At 40.8% G+C, this 18,406-nt stretch overlaps 1 protein-coding gene across 1 annotated transcript; it reads right to left on the bottom strand.

Annotated features, from left to right (window-relative positions):
* Positions 1-2,369: 2,369 nt before the first annotated feature.
* Positions 2,370-16,288, bottom strand: LOC307016193 (phosphoinositide-interacting protein-like; the record flags this gene model as incomplete). The annotated part of the gene is made up of 3 exons (XM_079645236.1): positions 2,370-2,863; positions 15,589-15,648; positions 16,244-16,288. The coding sequence occupies 3 exons, from the start codon at positions 16,286-16,288 to the stop codon at positions 2,597-2,599; spliced, it is 372 nt and encodes a 123-aa protein (XP_079501362.1). The 3' UTR covers positions 2,370-2,596.
* Positions 16,289-18,406: the final 2,118 nt, after the last annotated feature.

Raw genomic sequence — 18,406 nt, forward strand, 5'->3', positions numbered from 1 at the left:
CGCCCCATTATCCACCTTTTTGTTTTATGTCCTTTTAATTAAAACATTCTTTGAGACTTCATCTTCTGGTTCAAATTTCAATAAATGTAATATGTATAATCACTCTTTTGTCTTTATTCTACATGAATACCGCTCCCTTCACTGGCTTCCAGTAACTGCTAGAATCCACTTCAAGACACTGGTACTTGCGTACCATGCTGTGAATGGATCTGGCCCTTCCTACAGCCAGGGCATGGTTAAACCGTACACCCGTACACGTGCACTCCGCTCTGCGTCAGCCAAACAGCTCGCTGCACCCGTACTGCGAGGGGGACGCAAGTTCCCATCAGCAAAAACTTGTGGGTTTGCTATCCTGGCTCCAAAATGGTGGAATGAGCTCCCCATTGAAATCAGGACAGCAGAAAGCTTACACATCTTCCGGCGCAGACTGAAAACTCATCTCTTTTGACTCCATTCTGAGAGATAGAATTACTAACAAAGCACTTATATACTAATAAAGGACTGGCTTATCTATAGCCAGTTGGGTAGTACTTGAAATGTTTGGCTCTATGAAACCTGATGTACTTACTGTATATGATTCTGTTTTCTTCAAGGTTGTATCTTCCTGGTCGAATATTGTAAGTCGCTTTGGATAAAAGCGTCAGCTAAATGCAATGTAATGTCATGAAAATGTTAGAGATTCCATTCAAATCTGTTGATTATTCATATCTTCCTCAGGCTAGGAATAGTATGTCGAATTTTGAATGCTAAATGTATATCATTTTATCACAGGATATAGAATGAAACAACACAGTTTGTATCCATTGTGTATGAATGCTTCAGCTCTTCAGACCAACATAGTAAGATGTGACCATGTTCCTAATTGTGTTGGGATGCAACCTAGGTCTGCTCTGTTTAATAAAGCAAATCTGCCACTTTTATATTGTAGAATTTGTTAAATTAAAGCAGTCTTTAATTGCTAAACATAGCAATATATGCTTTTGAAATGTAACATGTCTTTGAAAAAATAATAGTATACAGTTTATATTGTGTATCACCTTTAGCTTGAAAATACATAGATGTGTTTTTTTAATCTATAAAATAAATAAATAGACAGACAGACACTTTATCAATCCCAAATTGGGAAATTACTTAACAGCAGCAGTGTGTTCAGGTATTAAAATATTTATAGTTGGAATAAATTATAAACTACACAACACAAGTATAATGCACAGTAATCCATAAGAGAAGTCCGATACTTTCATGAAACTCCCCAGGAGACACCGACACTAACGTGGCCAAGTGGACTACGGAGTTTGCTGCATGAGTTGCACTGTATGATCTGTGGTGTAGTGGGCTGATACTCAAAAACTGAGTAGCCAATGAGTAGTCACTATTTGGCAAGCAACCGGTCACAGTTGCCCTGTTTATCTTGTGTCTTATAAAAGCTTATTAAGGATTTATAAAGTGTTCACAACCTAACTAATAAATGAATTACAAACTATTCGTAAACCCTTATAAGGGTAGTCTTATTGTAAAGTGGTACCCAGAGGTTTGTACATCATCACTGTGCCGTTCAAACTGATGATCAATCATACAGTGATGACTAATCAATCATATATGTTCCAACCGATCTATACAAATGTGTATTTTTTTTTACATTACATTTTGTTATGAAATGTTATAATGAAACTCCAGCAGTAGCTGTAACATGATAAAGTGGGAAGAAAGTCATTGATTCAAGTGAAATATAGAAGGAACAAAACAGTAGAAGAAAGAAGTTGTGATACTGGCCTTCCAATAAATCACAAAGTGGTTGATGCAAATGATTAAAAAAAAGACCTATATGCCTTTTGAGTCTCCAGCTTTAACCCTTTAAACATGAAACCCTTTGTTAAGACATAAAGATCTGAACACAGCCTAAGAAGCTACATTTCACGTTCCAGCTCACTGACAACATCTACCAACGGTTACTTTAAAGACTTAGTACACAATGTTTTATACTCAATAACATTTTGACATGCTTTCACATAATACACATTTACTGTAGCAGACACAAGGATGTACACAGGATAGAGGAGTTCATGGTGGAAGAAAGAACGCTCAAACAATATAACAGAGAAGTTATCTTAATAAAGGATAAAACATTACATTACATTACATTGCATTTAGCTGACGCTTTTATCCAAAGCGACTTACAATAAGTGCATTCGACCAGGAAGATACAACCTTTAAGAAAACAGAATCATATAAGTACATCAGGTTTCATAGAGCCAAACATTTCAAGTGCTACTCAACTGGCATTTAGAAAGCCATCGAAAATAGAAATCATAGAAAAACATCCTAATAGTTCAAAACGTTTTGGTGACCTTGTTTTGAGGGGGCAGGTCAGACAGATGCTTCGTGATCTCAGCATTTCTACAATCTTAAACTATGGCTGAGTGGCCCACCAAACAGAAAACAGTTTGAAAGATTCAAACTAAAACATGGAGGCAGACGCAGGTTGAGATATCCTGAGCTTTTGTGCCTGCTGTGGGTCAAGCCTCCTACACTCACACAATGTCCATTCTATCCTAAAGTGTGAGCAAACAGTTTTTAAAGCAGATCGTGGGTCTTGTCAGTTCCCTATCAGTGCTGCCGGAGCTCCACCTGCAGTCCCTTTCCATGGCTGACTCTGGCTCTGTTTGAGCACGGGGATCCAGACCAGGCCGGTGACCAGGAACATGAGACCCACAGAGAGGAGGAGGGGGCCCAGCAGGTTGGGGATGCTGGCCGTCTGGGTGAAGTAGAGCACGGACAGGGCGGCGCCGGAGCCAAACAGCAGCGCACCCACACCGATGGCCAGGATGGGCCTGGAGTAGAGGAGCCAGCAGGAGGGAGCCTGCTGAGGGTAGAGCGGGTTCATGTTCCTCTCAGTATGAATTTAATAATCTTTTTATATGCTTTGCCTCTTCTACAACACAGCAAATGTTAGCATGCTAGCACACATAAGGTCATAATAATTAACCTCAAATTAGCATGTGACATTGTCCTTGTTCGCATGTTAGCTTGCGGACATTAGCATCTAGCTCTAAACACCTTTGAGGTGAAGCATGGTTAAAAAGGAGGTTAGATACACCCCAACCAGAAGCCCTGGATGACGAAGGAGGTCAGAGCTCTCCTCAAGGGACGAAACATTGCCTTCAGGTCTGGTGACCGTGCTCAATACAGAGCAGCTAGAGCCAGGCCCGGCTCCAGGATGAAATGACTGAGGGGGCTGTTAAAAAATCCGAGGGGGCGATTTTTTTTTCACAACAATGAAAAATACTGGCAATGTAATGAATTGACACACCAAGCTTTTTTCCTTTCTCACTGCTCTACAATCTCTTTGCTTCTTTATTTGTTATTCTGGATTTACCTCTGTCGTTCTGTTCTTTTCCTCTGATCTTTAATATTAGATAGTACATTATTAGATGGCCGAACTTTGTTTAACAGACTAACATTGATTTCCTCAATTTATAAATGGACAGGCTCTGTAAATATACCATAACCTTTTCTCCTCTATCCCTTAACTCGTCTTCCTATACAGATTTACTTACCTCTAGTCAAGTCTGGATTAAATAAACATTAATCTGGTTGATTTTTTATTTTCAGGATTGAATGTTCAAATCAAGGCCTAAAACCTGGCTTTTCATAAGAAAGTGATTAATATATAAACCAAATTTAATATTGGATCAAATACTACACCAAATGGACAGACACAGATTAAAAATAAAAATAAAGTCCCCTGGTTTGTCTCTAGAGTCTAACTGCCATGAGAAAAATCAAATCAATGTTCCAAAATCCGTCACGAGATTTCGCTCATTGTACCAATATGGTTGATATAATACATAACATATTATTATTCTAGTAAAAGGGCTCGCTTTGGCAAAAACCTGATCCATATAGCCCTAAATAATAACAAGTAACCATCACGTGCGGTGCTATCTGTAGTTGTTTGTCTTATTTTTTGTTGATGTCAAACAACCTGGATTTCAAGTCAATATACGAAAGTAAATCAAGAAATTAAGCAAACAAGCTGATCTTCAAGTTCCTCAAAAACACTGGTCTGAGGACAAGGATTTAATATGAACATTTAATAAATCAACAGTAGGTGGCGATATATGCTCCAAGGGGAAGCGATTCGCCAATAAAGACAAAAGAAGAAGAAGAAGAAGAAGAAGAAGAAGTAGTAGAAGAAGAAATAGGCTTACGCTACAAACAGGCACAACACTGTTACTCTGTTTTTACTGACATGTAACATTTGATTTCACCTTGCTTTATTTTTTTTAACGCACGTTCAAAAACGGGAACATTTTCGGGAGTTTCAACCGGGTACCAGCCACCGAAAACGGGGACTCTGCCCGGAAACGGGGACGTTTTGGTCACCCATCCGACTGTGTTTACAGCTAAGCACACACGCTAACATTAAGACTAGCTCACTTGGGGTTGAGGCTTTTTTAAACGTTGCTTGACTGCCTGCCCACATATCTGATATACAAATAGTAACTTGTATTGTGGAAAAAAATTATTTAAAGTTATTGAATAATTGTGACATTTATTGTACTTTTTGATGGATGAATGATGCTCAAAGTGAGGGGGCAAATAATACAACTGAGGGGGCAATGCCCCCTTTTGCCCCCTCGTGGCGCCGGGCCCGGCTAGAGCCAACCTGAAGAGAGGCATCAGAGATGCCAAAGTAGCCTACAAGGCGGGTGTGGCAAGGTATACAGCACATCACCAACTACAAGAACAATAACAGCACAACGGTTGACGGGGACGCCTCACTGGCAGAGGAACTTAATTGTTTCTTTGCTCGTAACCTGCACCCTCTCTTCCATCTTCTTGAGTCTCTGTCTTCTTCCTGTTCATTACTCTCTCTGTCCTCTACTCTTTCTCTTTGTTCAATCTCTCCCTCATTGTTCACTTTTTGCTCGCCTCACTTGTCGCTCCTGCCAGTGAATTAAAAGCAATTCAGCAATAGTTCATTTCACTTGGAAGAAAATTATGTTTTATAAAATTGTATGTTATTATGACATCATAACTGCAATAGATGTATGTTGTTTTACAATTATTCCTATTGTAAATGAAGACTATTGTTATAGATAGATATATATATAGATAGATGGGGTTATTAAGCCTACATTATTTTGTGTGACTATACCTGCAGTTCCTCCCTGACTAACATCACTTTCTCTCTCTCTCTGCCTGTCCTGTCTCTTCCTTACCAAAGCTGAGCTTCGACTGACCTAGTCTTTTCATTATATCTGAGTCATGTAAAAATAAAACAATACAATGTTATATCTCCATTGTTTTACTCAAATTGAAATGAAAGAAAAACATTACAACGTTTGTTAAAAGGTAATCCTTCTGACATGGATGAATGTAATTCACTTTAGCTCTCTAGCTAGTTTATTCACGCAATTTAAACCAAAGTATAGCTGCAAATTGCAATATAAGTTAGTGGGCATGTTGTCGGACGTCCACTGACTAACGTAGAGCGTTCACACAGGATCTGCTGGTCATATGATGTCCTGATGAACAGAAACACAAGCAGCCGCTGGACTCAGATCTCCAGATACTTCATCACTCCATCGCTGCTCCGGTACAAGTCCGGGCGGCTCGGTTGCGGTGGTTTGTTGTTGATACATGTCGTCTTCTTCTGTTTGCTTTAATCGAGGCTACGCAGTTATGCCGCGCCCCCATCGGCAGTAAATGGAAGTACTACAAAGAACCCCATTCAGTGCAATTATTTCACAAGTTTTGTATACCAGCTCGAAAAATATTACCGAGGTCCGGACCTCTGTGACCTCAATGGTAGATACGGCCATGTCTCCAGCCTTAACGACTACCGTCCGGTAGCACTCACACCGCGGCGCTCATCATGAAGTGTTTCGAGAGGCTGGTCCTGCAGCACATCAAAACCATTCTCCCACCCACCTTCGACCCAAATCAGTTTGCGTATAGAGCAAACAGGTCTACAGAGGATGCCATCGCCACTGTCCTTCACAGTGCACTGTCCCACCTTGAACACCAGAGGAGCTATCTGAGGATGCTCTTTGTTGATTACAGTTCTGCCTTTAATACAGTCATCCCGGGCAGGTGGGTTTCCAAGCTATCTGACCTAGGATTTTCCCCAAACATCTGCCAATGGATTAAGGACTTCCTAACTAACCGCCCCCAGCAAGGGCGCTGGAAGCGGGGGGCATTTTCGCAGCGACAGATGCTGCGGAACACTGTACAAATCCTGTTTCAATAATTCCCCTCTACTCTAAAGTCGCATCTAAAACACGATCTGATCTAGCTGTGTATATTTTGTTATGTTTGATTGTTATATTCAATCTCATTAGCTAGAGGCATTTTTGAAGCTTGTAAAGGGAAGATGACAGCTCGCCTCTCACTCGCCACTCTGCTTTTCCGCAGCGCCGCTCCCCCTCCCTCCCGCTGAAATTATGAATGTAAGGCATATAGTAATCACATGGCAGGGTCCGTTACAGTTTCAAATAAACAGTCTTGGCTTTCAGAATATTAAACTTGTTTCGGCAAATTCAGATGATAAATAGCCTACAACTCCGACGCTTGTAACGGCATAATTACAAGCGGAGAACGGAGTAATTTAACGTCACAGCAGGCATAACAACAGCCGCAGTATTTCTTACACAAACGCAAAAATACACAAACACACACACGTATACACACACACTCGCGGGTTTCCCCCAGACCAGTAATCCAAACGAAAATATCTTCCCTCCGTACTATTTTGATCATTTGCTCTGCTAATAATCAATCAGATCGATGGATTCCAGAGAAGAGGAAACTTTAAAGGCCTTTTTCTCAAAATGATGACTCGGCGACAGTCATTATATAATGTTACATATTTTGCTTGATATTTGGAGTACAAAAACAATCCTGATATCATTGGAAAGCTAGGAATCTCCTCTTACCAAAAGTTTATACAACTCAAAATGTGTCTTCGGGTCAATGCGACTGATTTCGATGGAGCAGCAGGTCACTTTGCATTTGGTCAAATAAAGCAGGCAGACATAACAGGAAGAATATGTACATTTTAACCTAATCAAATAGGACATTGTCACACCATTTAAATGTATCCATGTAAATTTCAACCAATAAAAAAGCGTATTTTTTACGTTGTTTAGTTTATTTGTTACGTTGTTCTGTGTGTGTCAGCCTTAACCTTTAGAAAGAATATATACACTTGCAAACATGTCAGAAGAACCAGCGCAGAAGAAAACAAAATACTGTCAATCTAAACTGAAATTCAACAACTTGAATGTCACATCCCTGACATCCGGATCTCCGGAGGCTGGTCCTTCAACCATAGAACCAGCACCTCCAGATGAAACCCAAAGCAGCAGCTCTGTGGCCGCAGAGGCTGTCAAAACCCCCGTCGGCATCGTTGAACCGAAACAGGCTGGTTCCGACTGCGTGGAGGTTTGTTGTCGGGATATTGAGACGGGCAAATAAAAGCTTATTTGGGCAAAGAGAAAGGTACTTCAATTCAGAATGGTACAAAAACAGAGAGTGGTGAGTTATTTGCAAAACCACTAAACGAGCCTTCTGTGAAATATGCAGATTTGCTGCTGTCAAACGGCTTGTAACTTTCTCCAAATGTGGAAATGACAGCGTTGTAAATACCGAGTTAATAACTGGAACTTTTCACATAGCTTACTTCAGTCAAACACCAGTCAACCTTCAGCTTGTCAAACAAGAGCGTAGCAGGAAAAAAGAAGAGATGGAATGAGCAACTGCGATGTCATATGGACCTGTATAGTTTAATTTACAGGAAAGGGGTGAGCAGAGGGTCGAGTTGTCCATTCTTGTTCTGTTTTCGCTGACTATCTTCCTCCTGAACACCCTCTCAGACTTTCATTTGCTCGCGTTACTAAGAGACACGTTACCATGGAAGCCAAACAATGGTGTAGCTTTATTGAAGTCCGAGTGGAAACAGTAACATTTGGTGCGTTATGTTAGAATGAAACAAATCAGATTTAGTCAGAAATCGGGAGAAATGCGGGATAAATATGACCCCGGGAGGAAAACGGGAGTCTCCCGCAAAAATCAGGAGGGTTGGCAAGTATGTCACATACACACGCACTTTTTAGCCCCGCCACTTCTGAAATGAATCATGCGCCGCTGGCCCCCAGACAGTGAGAATAGGCCCTCACCTCTCCTCCACCTTCACACTCAGCACCGGTTCACCACAAGGCTGTGTGCTTAGCCCCATGCTCTACTCCCTGTACACCTATGACTGTGCCCCTACTCACCCCACCAACACCATCGTCAAGTTCGCGGACGACACAACTGTGGTTGGACTGATCACAAGAGGAGATGAGTCAGCCTACAGGGATGAAATCCAGAGACTGGCAGTGTGGTGTTCAGATAATAACCTTGTTCTGAACTCTATAAAAACAAAATAACTCATTATAGACTTCAGGAAAAACAGCACAACACCAGATCCACTGTACATCAACGGCAACTGTGAGGAAAGGGTTCCCGCCTTCAGGTTCCTCGGCAAACACATTGCTGAAGATCTATCCTGGTCTATCAACACCACAACATCTGTGAAAAAGGCCCAGCAGCAACTCCACTTCCTGAGGATCCTCAGGAAAAACAACTTGGAGGAGAAGCTTCTGGTGTCTTTCTACCGATGCTCCATAGAGAGTGTGCTGGCATATTGCCGAACCACTTGATGTGCCAGCTGCTCAGAAAAGGACAGGAAAGCTCTTTAGAGGGTCATCAACACAGCCCAGAAGGTCCTCGGCTGCTCACTGCCTTCTCTGGAGGAACTCTTCAGCCAACGTTGCCTCAACAGAGCAGGCAAAAATAATTGCAGACTCTTCACACCCTGGACACTTCCTGTTTGCTCTTCTGCCCTCCGGTTGACGCTACAGGTCAATTCAATCAAAGAAAAACCGACTGAAAAACTGTTTTCTACCCCAGAGCCTGCACTACTTTTTAATAGATTTATTAACTTATTAACTGATCGACATCAGAGATGCCAAATATCATCCCTGTGTTTTTTCATATATTAAACTGTATTTAAATTATGTGCGGGCATGTATGCATGTTGGTATGGATGTGTGAGCATATGTTTATGTGTGTATATGTTTATATAGATATATATTTGTTCGTATTATGTGGAAATGCACTGCGAGGATTGCCTTTTTAAATGTTGTTGTAACCGTACACCCCAGCACGTGCACTCCGCTCTGCATCAGCCAAACAGCTCGCTGCACCCGCACTGCGAGGGGGACCCAAGTTCCCGTCAGCAAAAACACGTGGGTTTGCTATCCTGGCTCCAAAATGGTGGAATGAGCTCCCCATTGAAATCAGGACAGCAGATAGCTTACACATCTTCCGACGCAAACTGAAAACTCATCTCTTTAGACTCCACTTCGAGCGATAAAATTACTAACAAAGCACTTATATACTAATAAAGGGCTGGCTTTCTAAATGCCAGTTGAGTAGCACTTGAAATGTTTGGCTCTATGAAACCTGATGTACTTATATGATTCTGTTTTCTTAAAGGTTGTATCTTCCTGGTCGAATGCACTTATTGTAAGTCGCTTTGGATAAAAGCGTCAGCTAAATGCAATGTAATGTAATGTAATGTAATTGTACCTGGTGCGATGACAATAAAAGAATTCTATTCTATTCTATTCTATTCTATAAATGTTGCTCAAACATCAGGAAAAGATGCAGGATTTTTAGGAGGCTATCATCAATTGTGGACACATTCTGCTCCTGTTAGTCAGGGCTGCAGGATGGTGTAGGATTGATGGCAATGTGACTTTATGGAGCTGGAGGTGATGAAACATGGCGGCCCTGTATCCAGCTGAAGGCAGCACAACTAGCTCAGACCAAGGAATATATTTGAATGAATCTCGAGTGGAATGGATCCCCCGGATTTACCGGACCTACTGCTAACAGCCAGACAACACAACAAGATTAACATTCAGCTACAGAGGACCTCAGTCAGTGCTACTGGGCAGCATTCATCTGTAAATAATATGATATAAACATCTATGCATACACTGAAGAAATCACTATAATTAAGAGTATTATGTCAACAGACTTCACATAACTGTATTAGGTTAGTTGAAAGCAATAATATTAAATTGAACTCATTAATAAACCTACATTTAATTTAAACCTAATAGTATTGCTTTTAACTAACCTAATACAGTTATTTGAAATGTGTCATCATAATAAACGTTTCAGCTTTTTCAGTGTGGAATATACACACACCACATGACATCTATCGCCAAAATAAGATTCAACTACTTGTCACAGAGATTTGTCAAAACTCTAACTGAACAGATTGAAAACGTCACTAAAGAAAAAACATCTTGGAACTGCAACTTAAAGCTTTCCCGGCAAAAGATATGATCAGCGTTCATTTGTGTAGCCCATACAGTAGGAGAATAAAAAAGAGCGTTCCTGTACGATCTATACATGGACAGTTCTACACCGGCCTCACTCTGACTCCTCAGGGGCTCAGAGAAGGCTGCTTTAGAGTGAGGGTCCTGATGACTTCCTGTTACACATGGATAGAACAGAGCCCTCACCCTCTGCACAATACAGGGAGATCTAACCACAGCTGGATACACACAATACTGATTGGTAGGATACATTTATTGTTTCTTTCTTTTCATAGGATGTGTTGGCAATAAGAACAACACAGAAAGATGGCACACTTATCTAATTATTAAAAGCACAGAAAATATCAAGTACTTTCAAACTTTAAGATACAGTTTTCTTTCCTGGTTGATGAGAAATTTACTTTTCAGTAAACCTGTCTGCAAATCGGAATGGAAAACAGTCGCCAGCCCTAAACCATATCAAATATCACAATTCACATAAAACAATGAGGATCTCAGTCAAACAGCCACAGAACAGAAGATCAACTATACATGAAGGAAAAGATAGTGAAATATTAGTGTCCAGCTTACCCAGAGCCTTGCTGTGTGTCTCCCTGTTGGACCAGCGCTGTCTGACTGCTGTCAGCTGCTCCATCACAGCCCCCCTCCCCCCCTCCACACTCATAGCTTTACACTGTTAGCCCTTTCTGCTCCCCAGCACTGAAGGATTAGTGATATCCTCATATAATATAATGTAGAAAAATAATACAATTGTGATCGTTTGAGAAAAAAAGATAATGCCATTAATCCTACTGAAGGGAGCAGTAATGCATGGCAACCATGGACGGTACCGGGGTACTTCAGCCTCCCCAGGAAACAGGCAGGAGGAAAGGCAAAGATGGGTCATTTTCTCATTCCTGAAACTTCTGATTTGATCGAATAAATTAATGATAAAATTAAAACAAGCCCTGTCTGAAACCAAAGCCCAGTCTGCTCTGATTGGTTAGCTGGCTGGCTCTGTTATGATTGGTCTAATCGCTTAGATATCCTGCTCTTTAGCCTATCACGTACAATGTGTTGGAGCACTAGCCAATAGAAGCACAAGTGCTACATAGTGATGTCATTATTTTAAGTAAAAGTGAAGGGAGTGTGTGTGAGACAGGGATTGTAGCTTTTGCAGACCATACACCAAAGCCTATTGAACACACTACAGGAAAGGTAAAGCTGCTGGATGGGGCCAGGGAAAGGGAGGTTTGGGGCCCTCTACTGGAAGCTTCCTCCGTGACCCGACTCTGGAGAGGAGGTGGATGATGGATGGATGGCCTGATGGAAGTTAACACTATCTATAACACTCGCTTCTCTTTGTGGAATGTTGTATCATTTGAACTAATGGAGTACTGAGATTTCAGCAAATGATTATCATTTTTAACATATTTGAGTTTAGAGTATTTAAAGAGGGAAAACGTCACTTTAAATGAACTGCTGACATAAAACGTGAAGCAGGGACAAAGACACGGTTGGATTTTTGTGTAAGTGTGAAACGCTGGTTCAATCTTTAGCTTGTGTTGCATAATTATCTCAAATACTTTTTTTTTCATTTATAAAATGTTTACCTGTAAAGGAATGTACTAAATACCTGCAGCTGCCTGATATATGAGGTGAAGTAAAAATATATGATTGTCTAACATGCTCTGCAAAAGAATGCGAAGGAGATACTACAATGCTATATACTCACTGGCGACTGGTCATTAGAGGCAGGCACAGCCCCACCTAGTGTCAGCAGAAAGTTTAAAAAATAATGATTACAAATAAATGCAAAGAAATTATATAAAATATATTTTAAGATCATGTTTAATCATCTGATTCGTCTGTACATTGCTGTTTTAGTCTGTGTTCTTCTAATTAGTGTCTACAGTATGTGCCTATTGAGCTGTTTAGAGCCATGTGGGACAAAACCCGATCATGCCCCTCCCTCTCACTGTCTAAGTGAACGGTGACTTTAAAAACTACACTGCGCATGCTCAGAGTATTTAAGAGTCCTATTTAATGTGTGTGGCAAAAAAATAAGGATCATAGGGGCAGTGAGCTGCCATCCCCAACATAAGTCATCTCACATCATTCAGAGCTGATTGGCTGTAAGTACTTGTGCCGCGAAAAGTGTAGTGTGTGAAAAGGAGACGAGAGTGGTGCAGAGACGCGTCCAAAAACCCAGAAGTAAGCTGCGCATGGCTTCCCTCCACAAAAAAGCAATGAGATTCCTACATAGGATTTTAGAAAATAGCTCAAAATAAGATCTGTGGGAAACGTACCTGTTAGATAAATGCAAGTTTTGTTCAGCCGGATAATATCCACATCACACGTCTACCCTACTTTTATAATTTTCGAATCATAAATCTATCGATTAGATTTATGATAGACTTTTGAAACTACAAGAAGATAAGGAGGACTTTTACAAAAAAGTAATAGAGATTTTTGTCCAGAAGGATAGGCAAACGGACTTCATCTTCAAGTCAAGGTAAGACCGCAATTTAATTGAAAATGGGATCTTACTAAGAGAGAACAATTCAATATTTAAATGATAAAATTGCACTTTTTGGGTATCCTTTTGTTGAACTGTCTGTTTAAAATTAATCGAAGCATCAGACAAAAAAAGCTTTTGAAAATAATATTATATTTTGATTTAGGTCAAAATATAATATTTGTAAACCTGAAGAGTTAGTGCCAGTGCCTCACCAGCCATGAACCTCACTGCAGAAGCTTATATATAGACATCTAAGTGTTGTGTGCCCCACCACTTTTGTACATATAAAAACGCCACTGTACATACTAGATACTGATGTTAACTGAAAAGAGCAAAAGATGCAAAAGCTAAGAGAACTGTAAAAGACCTAATAAGAAAACAAAAAATGATTGTCCAGTTAACAGTGATTGTTAATTGATAAGAAAACAGAGAAACCAAAAGACACATCATTTTGAAATGGAAAACATTTACAGAAACATTAAATCAGGGATGCAGTGTGGAGTAGCTTTAAATTTAGCCTCTATCATTGACCAAAAGTCCATGGAAAACTAATGACTGATGTAAGGTTCCTTTCAATTCTATTATATCTCCGCAGCATCATAAATGTTGGTCTGGATAAAGTGCAGGGGCCTAATTTATAAAAGGGATATACGCTCAAAAAATGGCGTACGCCAGTTTCTACGCAATGTTTGCAATTGTTTGGTTTCCATGGTAGCGCATCTCTTTAGTAGCGCTCACAACTGAAAGTCTGAGAGGGTGAGGCAGATAGTCAGAGCAAACTGAACAAGAATCGACAACTCGACCCTATGCTCACTCCTTTCCTGTAAAATACAGGTCCAGCCCACACATATGCTCCATCAAGGATGGTGCTACAGGCCGCAATTTACAACTACAATAAGTATGTTAATGTTAATCTACAGCTCCGGCGATCCACTACCACCACCCCCCCCCCCCCCCCCCCCCCCGGTTTTGAAATGCTCCCGATTTCTGAGGTCTCAAGGTTTGCAAGTATGGTTGTGTTAATGTTATGAAATGTTTTCTCATAAATGATGCGGTAAGCAAGAGGACATAATTACGTCTAAACTGACGCCGTTATGCATTTCTATAGGTTGTAGATACGAGCATGGTTTTATATACTATCATGTTTAATCGTGTTTTATGCCGTTTGCTAAAGGCCCGGACACACCAGGCCTATTATCGGTGTCGGTTTTAGTCGGACGACAAAGCGTGCCCTGTCGCCCAAACTCAATTTGGTGTGTCCCGCACCGTCGGCCGTGACACGCCTTATTTGGCGTCGAGTCGGGCAGTCGGGCCAAATAAATAGCTCTGATTGGCTGTTCAGCTAGCGAATCAGTGCATGAGAAGCGAAACGGAGGTGAGGGACATAAACAAACGCTTTAAGAAGGCACGAAGAATGTCTTCCGCAAGCAACACTCCAATGACTGATAGCTCCAGTACCGCACAAGACATGTTTTCGATGGACGAGAGTGAAAATGGAACGCACACGCTATTTGTTGTTTGTTTATATCACGGAGTCTGTTCTTCTTCTCTGTCTTCCGGTTGTTGCCTCTTTTGAATGACGAATACACGCTACCGCCGCCTGCTGGTAAGGATAGTTATTGTCACTCACGCATGCGCAGTTCGTACGTGCTACTTGGCCGTCGGCTAAAGTCTTTGCGGTGTGTTCCAGTGCGACTGTTGGCCAAGAAGCAGGAGACGTGAGGCGACACAACAGTCGTGTTCCGTCGGGACGTGTTCTTTGGTGTCAGTTTGGTGTGTCAGGGCCTTAAGACTTGATAAGTCGCTCATAAAACACAGGAGGTATGGAAACTAAGAACACCATATATTTGGATAATTGTAAAGCTGATTACACAACACATTTGTTTTATTTAATTTAAGTGGTGGGTAGAGGTGGCGTTGAGACACACATGGTGCAGTGGAGCCGCTGCGCACAGCTGATCGGCAGCTGGAACACAAACCACGTTTGTAAACAAAGCCCAAACTGTTTGTACATACATAAGTAGCTTAATTGCACTTGGTTTACTATAATTTCTAAAAAGGGAAGAATATTACGTTACATCTGAGGTAGTCCTCCCCACATTCCCCCCCACATTCAGGATGACGGGCACACCGAGGTGAAAAAAAAAATATAGATTTCCTGTATTCTGGTGCATTTTAACAGGTGGCTTGATACTTTTATGTGGCTATACCATAGGGCTATACTAGCATGAGGAAAATGATGGGTACATTTTGTAATTTCATCCAGTAGTAAAGAAAGGAAACATATTTGATTAATAATTCAGAGCCGTCTTTGAATTAATAAAAAGCAGTTTAAATGCCAATTTTTTGTACATTTATATACAACAATAAATATGTGTGAGTGCATTGAGAGATATTGTTGTGGAGAGTCATTTATATATAAATCGCAAAATACATTTGTGAATCCTTCTGTGAGCGTTTATTAATATTGAGACTGATCTGACTCCATACAGATGTTAAGTTCACCTAGGAATGGTATCATTGACTTAAATGTTCAAATAAATGTTGCTCTTCTGTCTATATTGGTCATATGATGCCCCTTGACTGAAATGTTTCCTGTTCAATATCCCCACTGGTTTCCTTAACATTCTGGGATGAGAGTCCACATCACAATTTACTCTAAACTGTCATTTCCCTTTCATCACTCACCTCAGCAATGAACCTCTCTCCACTGTCCCTGTGTTCTGCCTCTGACTCACTCTCAAGCGCCTAGATGTCAAGAGAGGTGGTGAAGTGATAATTATTTATTGAGCAGTATACTCTTTCACATTGAATCATAACAAGTCATACTGAATGTAAATACAACTGACTCTAAAGTAAGTCCCAGTCTGTGACATTGGACATTTTGAAGACTCAAAGTCCCAAGCAGTAGGTAAAATGTTAGCTAGTCTATGTAATGTGCACAGAAAATAAATAGTTAACTGAATACTGGGATGAAAATTGCCTATAAGCACTCAGTAAAACATAAACACACACAAAAAGCTTCTGAATGATAAGAAGTATAATTAAAACATGATGCACATATACCATTTTGAGAGAGAGTACCGAAGTTAAAGAACTCAGAAAATAATCTCTTATCGAACTGAGGCTCCAGTAAAACACACTGACTGCGTCTCTACATGGACATCATGGTGTTTACATGAGCACAGAGAGATCGGGTTATTCATGTTCCCTGCTGTTTACATGATAAATACTAGTGTAACGTCCGAGGTGTTAAGGCTTCAATGATACTTCTGTGTAACAAAAACTCAGGAACTTAGTACTTTTTGGAGCGTCCCAGAATCGCCTCCGTTTATTATTGTACAGTCACATCGCGCTCTCCTTCACCACACCAGGACAGACTGCGCATGCTCACAACACATGACCTCTCAACCCAATGCTAGTAACCTGGCATTTCGATGCCTTTTCTCATCTAAACTATTCAGTATTTGTATCTCTCTATCATGACATAAAGACGAAACTCCTCTCCGGAAGTGACACGCTTTTGTCGCCACCGCCGCCATCACTGTTAACTGATTAACTGCTACCAGCTGATGACTTACTTTCCTTTTCTTTGAAAAAATGTTCTTATGTCCATGTTGTCTGGGGGAAAAAACATATCAAACCAAGAGATCGTCAGCTTTGATTTTTGCTGTATTAACCATTTCCTGAACATTTGGTGTGTGTGCCTTACCTCTGCTACCGGCATCGCTTCATACAACAGATCAGGGGCCTCATTTATAACGCTGTGCGTAGGATTCACGTGGGAAGGTTGCTTACGTAGTAGAAATCCAAAAAATAGGTACAGAAATGTTCCGACATTTTCCAATTCACCAAACATTGGGTACCGGCGAGGAAAGTGCGTACAGCACTTCCTACGCCGGTTTACCTTTATAAATCACAATCGACTCGAAATGCGGTGTAGCTTTTGCGGGCTTCACGTAACGCCCATATTTGCCTATAAATAGTCAAAGAAACGCCCATTCATTCATTCATTTTGACTGACTTTATGAAGAAGATCGCAGGAAATGAGGACAGAACAGCTAAAAAAGACATCTCACACAGTCAGATTTTGGTTATTTTGGGGAGGTATAAGTAAACCATATTGTTTGGTGGATGCAGTTTGAACCAGAGTAGCAGCATGGAGGTCGGATCGTCACCAAAATAAATAAATAAGTGATCCGAAAAAGTCTAATGACAAAATAAATACACATAGCCTTCCTCAGGCAGTGTGTTTGTACCGGGGACAGGAGACACTCCCTTGATGAGAAACTGTAAGAAATGATCGGGGAATCCCTCCGGAGTGGAGTCATGACGACTGGATCTGAATTATCTTTTTGTATTTGGTGGTTTGTGTCCCAGCTGTCGATCAGCTGTGCGCAGCATCTCCACTGGAGCCTCTGCATCTCAACCCCCAACCCCCACCTCCGCAGCAACTCTATATCCACCAGTTAAAGGAAATACAATTAATGTGTTATGTTACATTAGCTGTACAATTCACCACATATGGTGTTCTTAGTTTCCATACCTCCTGTGTTTTACGACCGACTTATCAAGTCTTGGAAAACGGCATAAAACGCGATTAAACATGTATTAAACATATATAAAACCATGCTCGTATCTACAACCTATAGAAATGCAAAACGGCGTCAGTTTAGACGTAATTCTGTCCTCCTGCTTACCGCATCATTTATGAGAAAACATTTCATAACATTAACACAACATATTCGAGGTGGTTTTAAATAACATATCCGTATTTATTTATTTCTCCAAGTTATGTTTTTGTGTGCACTGAGGAGTCTCAAACAGGCGTTTGTTAAATCATTTTAAGATTGGCTTTAATCAATTTGTGAAAATGAATTCTTCATATATGATAAATGAGAGGTAACATTTTATTTATGGTATTATTTCCACATATTTCTCTCCATTCTTCCTTCTGCCAATGGTGTCGCAGTTTCTCGTCTCTCCCGTTTTTGTGCTTAGTGCGTACGCATGGGTTAGAGTTTGGGTGGAGGACTGCACATTTTCCCGTCAAGTTAATATTTGATAAATCGCAAACATTGCGTAGAAACTGGCGTACGCCATTTTTTGAGCGTATATCCCTTTATAAATGAGGCCCCTGAGCTGTCCAACTATAACAACACTCCTTGAACATGCGCGCTATGGGAGAATCTGCCTTGGTACAAAGTACCAGTGAAAACATGGTACGGAGTTTCATTGATTTGGGCTTTCTCTTAATAAGCAAGTGGAATGGATTTGATAGTGAAGCACTGACACAGCGTTCTACAAAGTGCGGCGAGTGGATAGACCGATTCACGGACTTTCCACATGGTAAAAGTGGGGGGGTCTAAACTAATCATTTCAAAAAGTGGGGGGGACTTGTCCCACCCTCATATAATGACTGTGACGCCCATGTGTGCAACTATATACGTTTCTGTGATTAAAGAAGCTTGCATGGTCTAAAATCAATTATCTTTAGGTGCTTTAC

Source organism: Notothenia rossii, assembly GCF_949606895.1.
Source record: "Notothenia rossii genome assembly, chromosome: 8".
NCBI classification, from domain to species: domain Eukaryota; kingdom Metazoa; phylum Chordata; class Actinopteri; order Perciformes; family Nototheniidae; genus Notothenia; species Notothenia rossii.